The following is an 18820-nucleotide window of genomic DNA, read 5'->3' as shown; positions in this document are numbered from 1 at the left end:
TTGTGTTAGAAAATATAATATTCCGCTGCATGTTGTCCGAGATGTTGTAACATCTGGCACAACATTTAATTCTGATAAAACACGAATTTACTATTTTAAATCATATTCTGATATTCTCATTAATTTAAGTATCTGTCGGACAAAATAATCCTTACACTAATCATTTACTTATCCCATCACACGTACCAAACGGAGCCTTAGAGTAGGTCTCTTGTGAGACGGTCTCACGAATCTTTATCTGTGAGACAGGTCAACCATACCGATATTCACAATAAAAAATAATAATCTTAGCATCAAAAGTAATATTTTTTCATGGATGACTCAAATAAGAGATCTGTATCACAAAATACGACTCGTGAGACCATCTCACACAAATTTTTGCCTTATTATTATTACAAATTAATAAATAATTAACGCCACATTATTGACTCAATCGCCTATCAAGTTAAATAATATGTTGCGAATGAATAAACTAGGACCACAAGAATCATTACTAACTGGTCCATGCGTACACTCAAGAGGTGGATTAAAGTTAATAAAGTATAAAAGTTGATACTCACTAGAAATATAGCTTCCATTCCGATAGATGAGATTAGTCCGAATTCAGATATCGGACCTACTATGGACCTGAAATCATAAAAGAAACTGTTAGAAGGGGACGAGAAAGTGTACCGACGTAGATTATGCGACGCTCAAGTCAGGTAATGATGATGAAAATGAGAGAGCATCTTTAGTTAATATATTGAATTAATAAATTAGGCTCTCATCCCTAGTATTTATAGGAGAATACATGATGTCTATCATGGACCACATACCAAGACGAGACGAAATGGATCGGGGACCCAAAGTCTGGTTTGAACCTAATCACTTGATGGACCTATTAATGGATATCAAAAGTGGTGAAAAACTTTAAAATAAAATATCATCATCATATTTGTTTTAGCATTACACTGTTAAATTATATTTTTTCTCATTTTCATTTTTGAATGTTTTTTTATTTTTGAGAATTTTTTTTTTAAAATTCGAGTACGTTCTAAAACATATTTTATTTGTCCTAGTAAATGGTGTCGTGTCCAAATGAATTTAGACCTGTTTCGATAATCTCAAGAATTTTAGCAAACAATCAATCAAAACGTACTTAAATTGTTAACAAACTTCATTTTGAAGACAATACGCGTAAGAGTTAAGAATATGTTATGTTAATATTAATATTATTATTATTATTATTATTTGATAAAAATAGTTGGCTCATCTTGTCACTCTCAGCCCACCCCGTCACAAAGAAAAAAAAACGTTTCAGTTGTAAATGGATTTTAAGAATTATGTATATTCACACATTTCTCATAATTGAGATTGAAAACCTATATATCTCATCCTTATATATACATAAATAATATTTGGTAAAAACTTGTGTGAGACGGTCTCACGTGTCGTATTTTGTGAAACGGATCTCTTATTTGGGTCATCCATGAAAAAATATTATTTTTTATGCTAAGGCCGCGTTTGGTTCGGATGATTAGCCGGGATAGATTATTTTATCCTACCTAGTCAGCTGTTTGGTACGCGTGATTATTTAACCAAGTCAATCCCTCCTATGAATGATTAGGTTATATTAGATAGGTTAAAATAATACCTCCTCACCCCCTAGGATTATTTATCCAACTCTTAATACCTCCTATTTTTCCAATTTTACCCTTCTCTTGTATTCAAACTCACCACCACTTCCCGCCACCGACCGCTGCCGTCGTCGGCCGACCGCCGACGTACCGCCGACTATTTCCGGCGCCGGTCGAAATTTCCTGTCGTTTCTGTCCGCCGCCGCCGCCGCCGCGAAGGGGAAGGGCAATTTTGTCTTTTCATCAAAAAATTCAAAATTATCCTACACTTAAAAATCTTACCAAACATAATATTATTTTACACCATATATTACAATCCTACCACAATCATTTTCTTTATCATTTACATAATAATCATTAGTTTATCATATCCTTCCAACCAAACGCAGCCTAAGAGTATTACTTTTTATAGTGTATATCAGTAGAGTTGACCCGTCTCACAAATAAAGATTCGTAAGACCGTCTCACAAAAGACCTACTCATAATATTTTTTCCACTTAAAAATCGTATATTTACGTCCTAAAATCACTAAACCACCCGCGATTAATCGTTTAATGATATATTAGTCTGACATAATTATAATATATGGAGTAATATGTTGGTAACACACGATTAATTTATTTTTCTTGTGTGGAATAAAGTTATGGTGATGGTGGTTGGGCAGCGAAATGAGGGTAACGCTAGCGTTTGAAAGGTTGAAGAGAAGTGGAGAGTGGACCCAAAACGTAGTAAAATAAATCCAAATTGTATGCTAGAATAAGTTATATAAATATATATAGTGCATGTACAAAGGGTTGGCACAAAATAAATTTTTCCAACATTTTCTACTTTTCTTACGTTATATTTGAAGGAGAAACACAGTAACATATACAATTCACATTCGACGTCATATTTTCTTTAATTTTCCACGATCGGTCGTGTAAAGCCGAAAAGTCTACAAGCATTTTGCATGCATGGACACAACACGTAAAAAACTCTCTGGTTTTCACCATTTTCCCAACTGATTACGTCCAAAGTGTGATTGAAATACATATATGATAGATACTCTAATCTCTAAGTATTTTATAATCCATGATTTTTCTAACATGCACATACCCTAGACAGTGTTACGAAGCTCTAAATGCAGTCATGACATAACAGATCACACTTTCGTAGCATCTACCGAACTCCCATGACCAGAAAACAAAATCAAGTGGACGCCATTTACATCTCGATTCTTAGGGCGATAATGGAAGATTTACAACTGTGAGATACAAAAGCCAAGTTATGTAGCTGAAAAATGTGGTTTCTATCTACATTGAAAAACGTAATGATGGTGTTAAGCTTGGCTTACATTGCTACGAGATCAACAAACGATAACAGCATTCACGGAAGTTCCTTGTGCAGAACAAGTAATCACATCACAATGCATTTGACTTTTGATTTTGATTCCTGCTTCGAAGAAGAGGTGGTATACTTACCACTACTTCGTGGTACCTGAAAATTTGTTAAGTTCAGAGCATGTGAGCGAGGTAATAAAGGTCGGAATTTTCTGTTGGATCAAATAGAACAGTCGAATTGCTTCCCGTGCGGTTGCTTCTTCATAAATATGTGTAGGGACTGCACTTATTATACGTTTTGAGAAATGTAACTGCAGTAGTTTGCATCCAACAGAGAATTACACAACAAAGTAACATCTGGTGACTCAACTAACGCCCACGAGGGAAAAAAAAGAGGAAAAATAACTGCGGAAATGCTAAACAAGATTAAACAAGCACCAGCTCATTTCTTTTGCTGTTGTTCCCATTAAGTATTCCAATAACGGGATCAGAACCTGTTCAGGACTATAACGACAAGAGGCACTAGAAGGAAAATCCAACAATGCTTTCGTGTACTCTGTGTTAGTTCACAAAGCTCAATAAGGTGCTCTGCAAACATATATTATGAAGTGCTCTTTTCCAAAACCGAAGTTGAAGAGTTTGATATTATGTTGTAAAAGTTGAAAACCATTTTTTAAGGGTTTCCCAGAAGCACCGAGAGCTCTATATTATATTTTTTTTAACGTCACAATTTCTTACTTTGAAATTGAAATAGCCTTCAAGAGTCCCACCAAAACATCAATTGACCACTTTCACGCCCACTTTTCTCGAAGTCAAGGACTTCTTAATTTGAAGTGTCTAACCAAACATGTGAACGAGATTGAGCACACTCTCGACATCTGACTAAGAATTAACTCCTTTAATCATCTCCTTCACAAACTGTTAGATGCGTAAAAAGTCATCCTTAATTGGTTGTAAGGGGGAAGGCTTTAGTTAGTTCACTCTATCAGCAAGGTAAAAACTCATCCCTAATTGGTTGTAAGGGGGAAGGCTTTAGTTAGTTCACTCTTTCTGCAAGGTCACAAGTACATCTAAGTTCTAACACAAAATGTTGCCTAAGTTAAAAGGTCCACAAAAATCGAATTCCGCTCTAGGTGCTCTATCCACATAGTCATGGCGAAGGTTTGTACACAATTTGAACAGCAAGAGTTTAAATGGGGGAAAGTGGTTCAAAATTTATCACCTCATATTGGTCAAGGGACAAAAGCGTATTAAGTTTACAAGGCATGGTTAGCTCGTACAACCAATCGGAGGCTAAACCAAGTCCACGAAAGTCACTTTTGGTCCATACAATATAACTTCACAATATTAAGAGCATTAACCAACATCTCCTCGAAGTGTTTGCAATTACTAAAAAAATTGATTATTCATTTTTCACAAATCAGTTTTTGGTGTTTTTTAACCGCAATTTTTGCTTTTGATTATGCTCAATTTAATAAAAAATCTCAAAGCCAGTCTCATGCTGATTTTGTTTCTTCAAAGCTGAATATAATATTTTGAAAAATAAATGAAAATTCTTCTAGACACTCTTATTCCCAATATTCTCGTCTAATTTAAAATTAAACTTTACACTCGTTCAAATAAATGAAGAGAGATGTGTTCTCTAACAAGGATATTTTTGTTATTTTATTTAAAAATAATCACTTATTTATCAAAAACTCTACTTTAAAAATTTTCAATTTTTCATTTTTATTTTCAAATACTATCCACTTCTAATTTTTTCAACATTTTCATAATCTATAAATTTAATCACTTCAACAAAAACATATATTTTGCAAACACTCCCTTGACTTGATAAACCAAGAAAGAGTAAGCTTGTACAAGTTACACGGGCTTAAGCAGGTCAAGGCCTGTGACATCGGTCCCCTTACAAAATAACTTCATAACATTAAGAGATTTAGTTAACACTTGTTACCTAAATAAAATAGAAATATCATTCAGTGATGCAAAAAAATCTACATCATTACATTATATTTGGTGTAATATGCACTGAGTTATCCTACCTCAAGCGTTGTTTTTTAACAGAGATGGTAAAACCAGTTAGAAGAAAACATAAAGGAGACGCACATTCATTAAATGGCACCTCAATGTAACTACACCAGATACGTAAGAAAGTGTACAAAGGGAAAACACAAAACTACCTGTGGACCAGTCACCATCCTTGAACTGCCACTTACAGCTGATTGCTGCACATCATGCTGTGGTTGCTCAAATTCTTGTTGCTGGAGAGCCATTGCCAACTGCAAATCAGAACTGCCAAAAAAAACCATTCAAGTTTTTACTTAAAATGATTCCCATGGCAAGAGGTTTCCCATTATCAGAAATTGAAATTTGGAAAATGACAGCTGAATGGTGAATAAAAGATGTCCCCAGAAAATAAAAATCCATTACAGATCCACAGGAACCATATGAATTGCTTCAAATCCATAAAAGAATAAATAAAGTATAGAATGACAAGATAGGTAGTAAATATGAATTGTTTTCACCCACAAACAAAGAGAAATCTAAAACCTTTTCCAGGAAAAGACACCGCAAACAATGATACACACTATCAAAACAAATTTTAATAAAAGCAGATGTTAACCAAACACTGAAAACATGGGACTCATTTTGGCGAACATCAAACTCGGGATGGGATACAGGGTCATGGTCGAAAATGACATTTCATTTTTCATCACAAAACCAGATAATTTGAGGACAACGTGTAGAAGATAAGTTAAGAGTAATACTTGAAACTTGAATGTTCTCGAGGGGTGCTGTCAATGCCGACTAGATAGTCCTGGAAACCAAAACCTCAGAATTGATAGAGAAAGGAAAGAAGAGAAATCATAGGAAACAGAGATTATCGAAAAGTTCCATACTGCAGTAGTAGACATGGCATTCTGCTCATCCCATGTGCTGTTGGAATTGTCATCCACCTTGAATACCTTAAAGTTTCCCGTCATAAATACCGTATCACCATTCACCTGATCATGGGAATCAAGTTATGAGATGTGAAGCATGGATGAAATACCCAGTCTAAAAGAAAAGAAGCTGACCTCAACTCTCGTGTTCTTTAGACACTAAGGAACACCATCCAACAAGCAAAGCATAATAATATCAACATACACAACAAGGTTTAGGCAAGGAAAGTAGGGAATAGAGAAACTATGTCCATTCAAGGTATATATGTCGCCATAAAAGCCCCTCCATGATTTGTGTTTCAGTTGTAATCATGAAAAAATTAGTAACTTGTTAGTTTGCGCTGGATCTCTAGCTACACAGTTTTGGGAAATGTCACATATGGGAGAGTCTCTACATACAGAAACTCTGAATTTTCATCCATGGAAAACTTATAGTTTAACTTTTTAAAAACTTTACTTTTGCATATCATCAAGGTGCCTAATATAGTTTACATGCTTCAGTAAACAAATTTAAAACAATCTGAATAGCCAAAGTTTGAAGTTTGAAATATTTTGATGATTTTGTTGTTGTTTCATCACCTAAAAATGTTAGAGAAGTGTCTCATAACTTCAACCAAGTGGGAAGCGTTATGCATTGGACAAGAGTTTTTGAAGAAATATGCTCACAAGCAAATTTCTGCAAGATGTATTCTTAAAGTGGATTTGCAAAAAACATATGATATTGTGGACTGACAATTCTTGAAAGAAGTGTTGATTCTATTTAACTTCCCTTCTCGGTTTGTGAGATGGATCATGGAGTGTGTCACAATAACCTCGTATTCTATACCTTTGAATGGTCAGAATCAGGGGTTCTTTCATGCTCAACGAGCCTCATACAAGGTGACCAGTTATCCCTTTTTATGTTTACATTATGTATTGAGGTGTTATCGAGGTCTTTGAATCACATGTCTTCATCCCCATCTTTTGGGTTCCACTCGAGATGTGGTAAGCTGGGGATTACACACCTTGCATATACGGAGGGGATATTGGCAGTGTTTCTATGATAATGGATTGCTTGAATCGTTTTTGGTAATATGGCGGGGTTGAGAGTGAATTTGATGAAGTCTTAACATATTTATGGCTGGCATGGATGATGATGTGAGGGAGCCCATTTTGGATGTGGCATGTTTTAGTGTTGGCCACCTTCCGTTTCGATACCTCAGTATTCCTCTTGCGTATTGGAAGCTGCGCACCTTAGAATATAGCCTACTTGTGGATGCGATTGGGGCTAAAATTAGCTCTTGACCGAGACATTCACTATCATATGCCGGGAAGATCGAATTGAATAGATTGAGTAGAATGCTTCTAGTTATCTATTCTACTTCTACCACTCCCTTCTAATGTCGTGGATGACAGTTACATGATTTGTAGGAAGTGTGTGGCCCTCGAAGGCCGAAGCACTTTTTTTATCACGTGGAACATGTTTTGTAGACCAAAGGAAGCTGGGGGCATGGGGCTTAAGAATTTATTTGCATGGAACAATGTTTTGATTGCAAAAACGTTATGGTCTCTTTTGATTAAAAAAATTCTGAGAATTCGTATGTTCTTCTACTAGACAACCCTCGGCTAAGAGTGCAGGGATGTAACTGGAGAGTTGGTTCAGATGTCATGGTGGTCTTGCTCGAGCTTATGATTTCTAGGTTAAAAAAGAAGGGTGATTACCATGGAAACATATCATTCGAAAACGTTGCATACTCCCCAAGCATCATTTTGCCATGTGGTTGTTTGCACACGCTAAATTCCTAACTAAATATAAACAATGATAAATTGAGAACAAGATGCGTGATGCGTGTACTTTGTAATAATAGCGAGGAATCAGCAAGTCATCTATTCTTTGCTAGTGTCGAAGAAAATATGGAATGACATCAAAGAATGGCTAGGCATGCGTAAAACCATGGGATCTGCAACATCAGTTCTGAAAGCTTTCCGTGGAGTCTATAGAGGTAATTTTGCATTGTTCATGTTGAGATCATGAGATGTATTGCAGTGGCAGCATGTGTTTACAACATTTGGAATGCACAAATCGAGATATTTTTGAAGAAGAAATGTCGTGTCCCGAGGATATAATTAGGAAAATCAAGATCCTTACTTTCTATGTTCGCCAAGTCATCTGGATATAGACTCTTTATTGTATTATTATTTTTTATGTTTGTGTGGACATGATCATCTTTGCTTGTTTCTAGAACCGAGGTATGCCCCATGTAGTTGGTGTGGTATAGTTGGTTCTATTGGTTTGATATTTGCTATCTCTTGGGCAATGTACTTATACAAAACTCTTTTTACCTTATTTTAATGAATGTTATGTTATTCATTAAAAAAAAAGTAGTTTATACTTAAAGTGAAAATAAATATGAAACAAACAGCGTGGAGAACACCAAAACACAACATGGTATACCTTCAATAATGTTGTCATATCTTAACAGAGGTATTCGGGCATTTTCTTCCACGACTGAATTAAAAATCACCCAATAATAAAAATAGAACGAATAATTTTCATGCTATCTCACCTCATTCAGCTTCTCCCATACCAAATCTGGCTGATTTATATAACCTTGATCTGTTGCTAAAATATACAATTCACCTTCATACTGCAAACAAAGTCATAAGGTACAAAACAAACAACTTGCATCAAGAAACAAAACACAACTCATGCTGTAACACTAGCATTAAAATAACATAGGGGAAACCATATGGCACATTTTGAAATTAGAATTAACACAATGTTCATCCCCTAAAGCATTTGGAGACGTGAGAATATTGTAGTAATTGATTCATATATTCGAATATCGTATTGATAGATAGATGAGCACTCATTTTATAGTCAATGGTATATTTATGATTTTTTCCACGTTTAAGACATTTTTCTGTACCTAAAAAGATTTCAAGAAACATAACTGTGAATGAGGGCATAATAAAATTGTTACACTCCGCAAAACAAGCATGTAGTAGCTTTACCGCTTACTCATTGAACTTTCAGAAGAGATTTTTAATTTTAAAAATTAACATTCGATGAGTTATTAACACCAAGTATCAATAAAATGCATTTAGTTAACATTTAGGTTGTCATAACAGTTGAAAATATCAATTGGTATCATATTTTTTATTCAGCATTTAAATACGATATCTATCCATCACTCATTTCAAATGGTGTGAATGTTTAAATTATTTGAGAAGCTTCAAGTCTTCAACATCAATAATTTCTGTAAAATAAACAAATGTAGTAGAAAATTTAGATTAAAAAATCCATATAAGTGTAGGTTACAACCCCTATCACTCATTTCAAACGATGTTGGTTTTTAGATTAATTGACAAACTTCAACATAGATACTATCGGTGATATTACAATATAATTAAATTTATACAAAGAATTCCAATATATATAGAATAACAAATAACAACCAACTCTTGTAGGAACTTCATTTTTTTGTCACATACAAAGGAACAATAGTCTTAAACATAAAATTAATGGTTCCACCATAGTGTGACAATTTGACTAAAAAGAGAGAACTTGTGTTTCCAGCCATAAACATGAAAACCTATGAACAAATATACCATATTGATATTTTCTCATGCTGCAAAATGTTTCTCATCCGATCAGACTTTAGGAGAAAACGATTATGATTTTCTCCCGAAACTTGAACAATCAACAAGAATTAACAGGAAAAGTCATATTGATATATTATGGCAACTTGACTTCTTAAATTATGGAGCCACACTTCTATAGTTTTTCAAATTCCAAGATGGGGCAAAGAGTAGATTTCGTATCCATAATCTTTCGTCCCGTATTAAAAACCCTGGACCTAGTGATGTAGGCATGTCATCAACCGCCAAGAGAAAAGGGTAATTTTATCATTATCCAAACCGATACATCAACCCCAGAAAAGTGAGCATCTTCCAGGCACAGTTATACTAATATGATGAATATCTCAATCAATAAAAAAATAGTTGCTAATACACAGTATAAACTTAGTCAACATGTTGCAACAGATTATTTGGGGATCAAGAAAACAGTTGCTAGTGGAAACATATATAGCTGTACAATCTAATTGCTGCACACTAACCTTAAACATAGTGTTGAAATGATTATTTCTGAAAAACACGCAAAGCTCACGTTCCTTCACTTTGTCTTGTAAGCAAAATAGGCTGCAGAAGACAACCAAAAATCAGAAACTAATCTTCTAAGCCATGGGGCAACACAGCAAACAAACATACCCATATTTAGTCAACTGACTAGCGCTGTTCTTCATAAACTTCTGGATCAGTTCCCCTAATGAATCAATACAAAACGACAAGATGAATTAACAAAGACATACTACATCTTTAAGAATTAAAATAATTAAACGAGAATGACAGTGTCACTTTTTCCAGTGGAACAAATAAACCAGGTTGAACACTAATTAATCGATGTTTTCATTCAGTTGGGGCAGTCTCACCTTGTCTTATAGATATTCTGTCTTTGCTGTTAAGGTCACTGCCATCCAAACCATCTTTATCCAATTGCTCTGCAAGAATCACTTCACCTTCATAAACAGGTTCTCGATTTTCATAAACAACAATTTCTGGCTTCAATATGCGTTCTTCACCTTCATAAATGGGTTCACCACCGTCGACACTTGGAATAAATACATTAGGCTCATCCCCGCCATGCAAAATGCTGCTAGATGAATCCATAACAATGGTGGTGGTCAACACGCTAGAAGAATCTCCTGCTTTAAAACCATTTTGATTCTCTCTTGGTTCCTCTGAGCCAGCAGTGGAAGTGAAGTCACTCTGAGCATGCTCACTCCTGGATTTATCTCGAAAGCTATCAGAGACAGACGAAGGATCTTGTTTAAATGAAACAGAATGAACATTTTCATTATCAGCTCCAGAACCAGTGTTTTCAGCCACATTTTCGTAATGTCTAGTAGATTCTTCAAGAGTAGGTTGAGTACAGAAGTTTTGGGGATAAGCATTTGAGATTGAACAATCAGTTTCCAATGAAACTGCTTCAGGGTGTTTTAGATCTACAATGTCATTGTTCAGAATGCTGATATTATCTGACATTGATGTCCCTGTCTTTACAAGACCCGTAACATTTTTTTCCAATGCTTCTGAATGTGTTGCCAGTTCAGATTTATCAATTTGTACAATATCAGGGAAATTTACATCAGTAACACCACCACCAACGGGTGGATATGAAGTTTCGGCCTCTGACAACTTGAGGACTCTGAGGAGCTCCGCTTCTTCCTCAATGTCTCCTTTTTTTGATCTATGAGGAGAATTATTAAAGGATTGGCCTCGGGAAAGACAAGGTGAAGGCACTCCAAGAGTTGCAGTGGTTGCAGCCACAAAATCAACACTATCTTCCTCAATGTCTCCTTTTTTTGATCTATGAGGAGAATTATTAAAGGATTGGCCTCGGGAAAGACAAGGTGAAGGCACTCCAAGAGTTTCAGTGGTTGCAGCCACAAAATCAACACTATCACCTTCTTGATTCCTTTTCTCATCATTCTTCTCCAAAGTTTGTGTGTCTAATGAAACAAGCTCACCCATGAGAAAGTTATATGATTTTGAACCAATAGCATCAGCAGTTTCATGGTACTGAAACACATCAACAGAAGAAACCATCATTAAAATATAAGCACGGTGTGCCTGAGATTTTGAAGCACGGTATAAGCACAGCCAGATGCCATTACACCATACCAGGAGAGATTACTAAGTTTCAGCATCCGACTAACATCATTAAAAGATATCCAAAAACCAAAGAACCACAACTGTCACTACTTTTACACTCCACCTTAATTCTAATGAAAATATCACCAAAACATTTTCTTCTGAAACTGTGTTCTTGACATTTGAAGACCTTGAATCAATAATCAGATTCACATGTACTCCTCTATCATCCGCCAATTAATACAATTTTGGCATCCAATAAATATTTAACGTCCAAAAGAAAAATGGTTGTAAGAACTGTGTATTCATGCGAACCACAAATCAAAATATTTCAGTCACTTTTTCAAACCACTTGACATTCTAGTTTTGTTGACAAGGTTGACTTTTAGTGCATAATATATGTTTTTCTTTGCCAATCACTTTATTAAAGGAAAGAATGTTTGAGATATAACGTGTTTGAATAGAATAATTAGCTTGGCAAGAAAAACTAAGTTTTAACAAACAAGAAACACTATAAAAATACAAATGGTCGAACAACTCGGCCACGTTCTTTCTTTGCTACGCCTACGTATTTTCAGATCCCGATATTCCCTGGTATGACTTCATTGATTTTTTAGGTCTCTGGATGGGGAACAACATCGTTGCATATTACTCGTTTTACCGTTCAACTCGGCCTGGCAGAAAATCAAGTTTTTCGTGTTTGGATATTCTGAGCTATGCATCATTCATTTGAGTTAATTTAGATTCATATACCTACATTCAGATATTACACTTCAAACATTTTAATCTCATACCATTAAAGGGAAAGCTTCTGGGATTGAACACGAGTCAACTCAATCATGCAACAAAATGAAATTGCTCAGAATTTGAAAATATCCATTAATTTTGGCATCACTTAAAAGAATAATTAATTAATATAACCATAAAATTTCATGTCTGAGTCCCAAGTCGCCCTTTGCCAATTACAATACTCCTCGACATTGCATCTCTGTGATGCAATTACGCATAGTAGGTTGGCACCTAAACTAATACAACGAATCTTCACACTATATCACCTTTGGAATGAGAGAAATCACCCAATACAAAACCCAAGATTTTAAAGCAGAGGTTCCACTCAAAGCATAGTTTGCATTCAAACATGGTTAAGTCAATGAAGATCATTAAAACACATTACTCTCAGACTAGTTTTATGGATCTTGATTTACTGCATGCCTTTTGGATCATCGTGAGAGAAACTGTGCAAGGAGGAGAAAAGGGAAGATACAGGCTATGGGAGAAAAAAATCTAAAGATTGAGTGCAGGCTAAAAATCAACTTTAGAGCTTTGCTCTGTTAATAGCCTTGTTCATTTTTCTTTGAGTCTAGAATCATTGACTATAAAATTGAGAAGGCTGCTTCCAAGCAGCACACTTAAGTAAACCAAATACATCAAATGTTATTTATCAATCTGGAGCTCCGATGCATACAAAAATACACAGCATTATAGATGACCAAGACAGAGAAAATAAGTATATGTAATCTCTGAAAAGCCATAATTGCAAAATATTTTCCACCGCCATTAAAACACTTATTAACCGAATGATACAGAACATAAAATGCCTCAGGAGAATGGAAGTGAATAAGATGATAAAACTCAACTAAGAAAATAACAGTGGAAGTATTTAATACTCAAAAGTTAAATATCACTGTTGTTGATTGGTGTGGCACAAGATGCATACCTGTGGATCAACAATCCATCCATGATAGAGTGGAATATCCAACAAATCAAATATTGCACACTCTCGGGTAAACTCGAAATCATCAATTCTGCAAAATACAACATTTGCCCGTCAAATTTACAATGATAAACAAAGGATACTCTCGTTCAAATCAAAATAGATACGAAAATAGTATTTTTCTTTCAATATTATGCATATTAAATGAGTGCACCAGGACCACCGCCAACATAACCTCTAACATATAATAGTGGAATGTAATCTTTGACGAATAATAAAAAGATAATAAGAACTATTCTACCTCCTAAATTTTAAATTCACATCAATTCCAGTTGTCAGTCTAGGAAGTAAATCAATTGCATCTGCAATGTTCTGTTGTTGATTTTCAACATAGCCAGTATCTTTGTTCTGCCGAACAGTTAGCAAGGTCAAACCAATCAAATTCAGAAAGGAAAACCTAAAAAATGATCGCTTAAGTTTTGTAAAGCGATGTAAACATAACCAAAAGAATAATATGTATACAATTTGTCAATGTTAATAAATGGATAAGATAAGAATGCACCAAATGTGTTTACTTCAATGTTACTGTTTGAATCAATCAACCGCTCAGCAACAAGTGAAAGCAATTTCTCCTGTGAAACCTCAGGAATATCTGGACTCAAATTTAGGCTGTTCTTCAGGGAAAGAACGTTACCTATTGTAACACAAAACATCAAATTAATAGGACAGAAACTACAAACAAAAACAAAATTCAGGTATTTCATAAGAATACCATTGCATACACTCAAAGAGTACAAATTTTAGACAGTTTGTTCATAAATTAGACAATTAAGATGTCAAATACAACACTATAAACAATTATCATCCAATAGGTAAGAATATGTTCTTGATCCAAAGTCATGAAAACATGCTATGCCAACATACCAAATCTAAAATAGACTAAAATAATCCATTCTGGCAGTAAGGATTCACCATCTTTGAACAATTATTAAGGACCGAGAAAAAAAGCAGAAAGTACTAATAATGTGCCAAGTAACTCGTAGTTGAACAAATAGGTTGATAAAACAAACGGCAGAGTTTTTTCATAAAAATTCCTTCAGAGACAAATGAGGTTCAACAAGATCTAACCCCGCTCCTTAATTTCCAACTTCAGATCAATTACTGGACTTTAATCCAAACTAGACCGAAAAAATTCAATGTCCAAATAACTCACTAAACTTCCCAAGTGCCAAGTCATGCCTAATGGGAGCACACAATTGGCCCAATATAGATCGTGATGACATGCTTTGAATATGTAAAACAAGAGTCACCAATAGCAAGTACCAAATTGAAATAAATGGAAGATTCGATTTGCAATTAGTGTAATGAAAACAGAAATTAGTAAATCAACAATTCAAAAAATTATACAAAGTCTTTCCTCGAAAATAACCAAAATTTGATATGTATGAAGCATACAACCATTTTTCACGATCTCAAAAATGCTTGCTTGTTAAGTCGTGAGAACAATTCGTTCATACTCAGACTAGTGCCAACAGCCAAGACAATTCCAAGGTGCTACCAACATTCACTTGATGAGCCACGTGATAAAATATAAAATAAAAAGCCACGAATGGTCTAACAGTATTATGTTAAAATTAAATACCCAACCTAGTCACACTCTTAAATCCAAAAAACTATCGAGTTCTGGGGTGCAATTAAGCTTCTTTTGCAACTACTTTTCATTTCTTACTCTTTGCCCAAACGTCACCAATTCAACCCACACCTCTAAAACAAACTGATATTCGCAAGTATTCCCTCGAATGGAGAGTGGGGTCAATAAAATTTAACTCACAGTTCCATTAAAATTTCCGATTTCTAGCATTTCTCCTCCAAACAAAGAATCAAAATCTTCCTAAACCATAAAAAACACAGATATTCTGACGCATGCATAAACCGCAATTATTACAAATCCCTATGGATGAAATTACAGATAGCGAGGAGAGGACAAGGTCCATTGTCGTTCTGGAGAATGATCGGAGTCGTTCGTCCTAAAAATTGTACGACTTTAGTTCGGTGCACCATCTCTTTTTCGTGTTCTCCCCTCTTTGCCTCGTCATCAGGCAGCGGCTGAGCCGCGGCGGAGCTCGAAGAAGAAGAATCCATTTATTTTCCAGGAAACAATTTTGTAATTACCGATTTTGGTTTATCGATTTCATTTTTTTTTTTTTTCCATTTCTACAAAGTCAAAAGCAGATAGATGGTGAGGAGGTGAATTCATAATTAACAACAATATATAATAATTTAGATTAAAAATTAATTATTAATTAAATCATTCAACGATAGACTAAATTAATTAATCTATAAATACTAACATATTAAGTAAAAATTTTATGCGACGATCTCACGGGTTGTATTTTGTGAGATATATCTTTTATTTGGGTCATCCATGAAAAAATATTACTTTTTATGCTAAGAGTATTACTTTTTATTTTAAATATCGATAAAGTTGAAGATTAACGGCCGTCTCACAACAGACCTACTCAACATATTATACGTATATACAAAAATTTTACGTATAAATTTGACAAAAGATAAGAAAAAACTGTATTAAGTTTGTAAGAATATTCGAAGAAAGTTGGCAATTTTTTATTTTCATTTTGTCTTTGAATATGTCACACTTATCATGATAATTACACTTAATTAAAAAAATTAGTAAGATTCTCTAATTTTATATAATAATAATAATAATAAATAATGTTGATTATAATAAAGGCATATATCACGTAATGTAAAGTTATTTAAAAAAATACCCGAATTTTACATGAAAATATTATTTATTTATCTAAGTCTTAAATTAGATAATTTAATATTCTTTTAAAATTTAATGTTTTGTTATCATTATTCAACGGAATATGATACGTGGCGTTGTTATACCAAACTTTTTCCTTAGTGGCTTTCGCACACATGGAGGTTATTGGTTTCCAGCCTATATACCATCTTCAACTCTTATTGAGCTAAGAAAAGGAAGAATTTAAATCCCAGAATAAAATGAATATAAGATTCATATTTAGAACTTTTACAAAACATAAAAGGATTTATAAAAGATATAGCAAAGAAATTAAACAACAGAGGATTTTACCGAGGTCCACCTCAGAATCATAAATTCATAAAAAATCACCCATGAACGCCTTAAACGCCATTTCTCGGCTAAGCAGGCTAAAGGGCTACAACATGAATTTATTTTTCCTGGTTAAACTCGAACCTTGTGTTTACCATTTCCTGGTTCATCTCTTTACCTTATGTTCTAACCAAAGACTCTTATATTACATTAAATTCCAAAAATTTAAATAGATCTTTTATTATCTCAATCTGATCTTAAGAACAAATAAATATAGATCATGTCATAGTAAGGTAATAATTTAGCACAAATACTTTAGCCTGTCATTCAGGCTAAACTTATGAAAATAGAAATTAAAAAAAAAAACAGTAAATAAAAATAGAAAATAAAAACAGTAAGAACTTACAAAGTTGTTACCAGAACTTTATATTTTATTGATAAGCTTCAGAAGGATTTTTACAAGAGAGAGAATAGAGGGGAGCAAACTCAACCGTGTCCTTCTAAAGACACAGAATGAACCTATTTATAGATAGAAGAGCCAGACATCAAACCTCGGATTCCATCTTAAAATAAAAACAGTAAATGCTTTAAAGCAAATAGTAACATGGTTACAAAATTCAAAAAGTAAAAGTGATATGCCACCCATTTTTTGTCACGATATGTCATGATAAGATGTGATATTTCACCTACTGCAGATTCTTCTCCTGATAAGCTTAATCATCTTTAATATTGTCTTTTAAAGAATTTTTCAATTTCTCAAAAATGTCATCTATTTGAGAAAATTGAGGAATATCATCCTCAGGGTCTTGAGCATCTTGCATCTTCATGAGATGAATAAATTGATTTTCACTAGATTCGGACGCCATAGATTTATCTGATTTGGAATCAGAACCTCCAATATTCTAGAAAAAGATCTTTTTTCATTTCTTCAATATAGATCTCAATCATTTTGTCTTTTGAATATATTTCAGAATATTTCTGAGTAAGAATCTTGAAAGGACTCATAGAGGCTTTCTCCTTTTCTTGTTGATTATTAATTTCTTGTTGATATAAAGAAATTTTTTCTTCCATTTGATGAAGAGTTTCATAACCATATGGTTTTCCAGTTTCTGGATCATCTCTTAATAATTTGTCCCAGAATTTTGTGGAACTGACCCTCCATATGCAAGGGATACCTTCATCAGTGTAACCGAATTCTGGCTGCTATTTTCCAGATCCATGGGATACCAAATTCCATGAAAAATAGACATAGAGTCTTACCATCGATCCAATGTTCAGAAAATGAATTTTTAATACTTGGAGAAACATTTAACCAAGTATTCATGGGTTTTATAAAAACCTCTGGCAAAATCTTTGCGGATGGACCAAAAATCTTCCACCATATTAAAAACCAATTTGGAACTGGGTAGTGAAAAATATTTTCACAAATCTTTAAAAACCAAGTAGGTTTTCTTTTCTCATTTTCATAAAACAAGGTTTTATTAAAACTTTCAATATAATCCCAAAAATTGAATTTAAAACTCATTTTATGATTTTCAGAATACAATTCTTTTTCAACTAATGGAGATATACCCCATTCTTCAATAGATATAATCTTCTTAATTATAAACTTTGAGAAGTTGTAACTTCCTTTCTGCTGAGTATTACTGAAAAAGTGAGTTATGTCAACACTTTTTGTAGATGTCAGAAGATTTTCATAAAATCCTCTTTGCTTGTAGGAACCATATACATATGATGTATTGGTTAGGTATCTTCCCATGATAGTCCATGGAGTTTTTTCCCATTGGGTATCTTTTTCTTCTATAAGAAGAATCAATTCTCGATGTTTTGTCTCTGTATATAGAGCTGAATCATTATCATCATCTTTTATGATATTAGTATATGATGCTGAAGATTGAGAATCTGTATTACTTCTCTTTTGTTTCAAGAATTCTTGAAATTCATTGTATAACTCATTATTTTGCTCAGTATTACTGGCTGATGAACTGGATAAGTTTTGGGCTATAAGCCTCTGTTTTCCATGCTGTGCAATGATGTTAGGGGGTTTTCCCCTACCTCCTCGCCCTCTATAAGAGGACTCTCCTCTTCCTCGGGAATACATATCTGTAAATGAAAACATTAGGATAAATATTCTCGAGTTAAGAAATCTGGCAAGTGATTATCTGCACCTTTCTTATAAATGATTTCAAAATCAAAAGGAGCTAAATGAGCTTGCCATCTTGCAAACATTTGTTTAGAAACATCATGTTTAAAATCTTTATTAAACATAAATTTTGCAGATTTGCAATCAGTTTTTATAATAAACTTTTGATTATATAAATCATCTTGAAATTTTAAAATACATCTGACAATAGCTAAGATTTCTTTTGCTACTGTGGAGTAATTTTTCTGGGCATTATTCCATTTACCAGAATAAAATCTAATAAGATATTCTTGTT

The 18820-nt window shown here is 33.9% G+C and overlaps 1 protein-coding gene and 1 long non-coding RNA gene across 3 annotated transcripts; one reads left to right on the top strand and one right to left on the bottom strand.

Moving 5' to 3' along the window:
• Positions 1–2801: 2801 nt before the first annotated feature.
• On the bottom strand, positions 2802–15507 carry LOC142542855 (uncharacterized). 2 transcript variants are annotated; one of them, XM_075649722.1, is made up of 13 exons: positions 15253–15507; positions 13861–13979; positions 13587–13693; positions 13289–13376; positions 10500–11499; positions 10350–10418; positions 10129–10183; positions 9978–10059; positions 8424–8504; positions 5836–5940; positions 5704–5753; positions 5116–5227; positions 2802–3092 (listed from the first exon to the last, which is right to left on the bottom strand). In XM_075649722.1, exons 1-13 carry the CDS (start codon positions 15425–15427, stop codon positions 3012–3014), a joined length of 2124 nt encoding a protein of 707 aa, XP_075505837.1. In that variant the 5' UTR covers positions 15428–15507; the 3' UTR covers positions 2802–3011. The 2 variants fall into 2 exon arrangements, with proteins under 2 accessions (XP_075505837.1, XP_075505836.1); XM_075649721.1 differs by having other exon boundaries at positions 10350–11499.
• LOC142542856 (uncharacterized) lies at positions 3099–4299 on the top strand. Its single transcript, XR_012819595.1, has 2 exons — positions 3099–3928; positions 3993–4299. It is a non-coding gene; the product is annotated as an uncharacterized LOC142542856 (long non-coding RNA).
• Positions 15508–18820: the final 3313 nt, after the last annotated feature.

The sequence above is a fragment of the Primulina tabacum genome, chromosome 4 (assembly GCF_025594145.1).
Source record: "Primulina tabacum isolate GXHZ01 chromosome 4, ASM2559414v2, whole genome shotgun sequence".
Classification (NCBI taxonomy): Eukaryota; Viridiplantae; Streptophyta; class Magnoliopsida; order Lamiales; family Gesneriaceae; genus Primulina; species Primulina tabacum.
This window is presented reverse-complemented; position numbering and strand designations above follow the sequence as displayed.

Coding starts and splice junctions, on each gene's coding strand:
- LOC142542855 (XM_075649721.1), bottom strand. CDS start 15,427: ATGGATTCTTCTTCTTCGAGCTCCGCCGCGGCTCAGCCGCTGCCTGAT. Junction 13,694..13,860: donor ATTCAAACAGTAACATTGAA/GTAAACACATTT, acceptor ACTGTTCGGCAG/AACAAAGATACTGGCTATGT. Junction 3,093..5,115: donor GGATGGTGACTGGTCCACAG/GTAGTTTTGTGT, acceptor ACAAATTTTCAG/GTACCACGAAGTAGTGGTAA.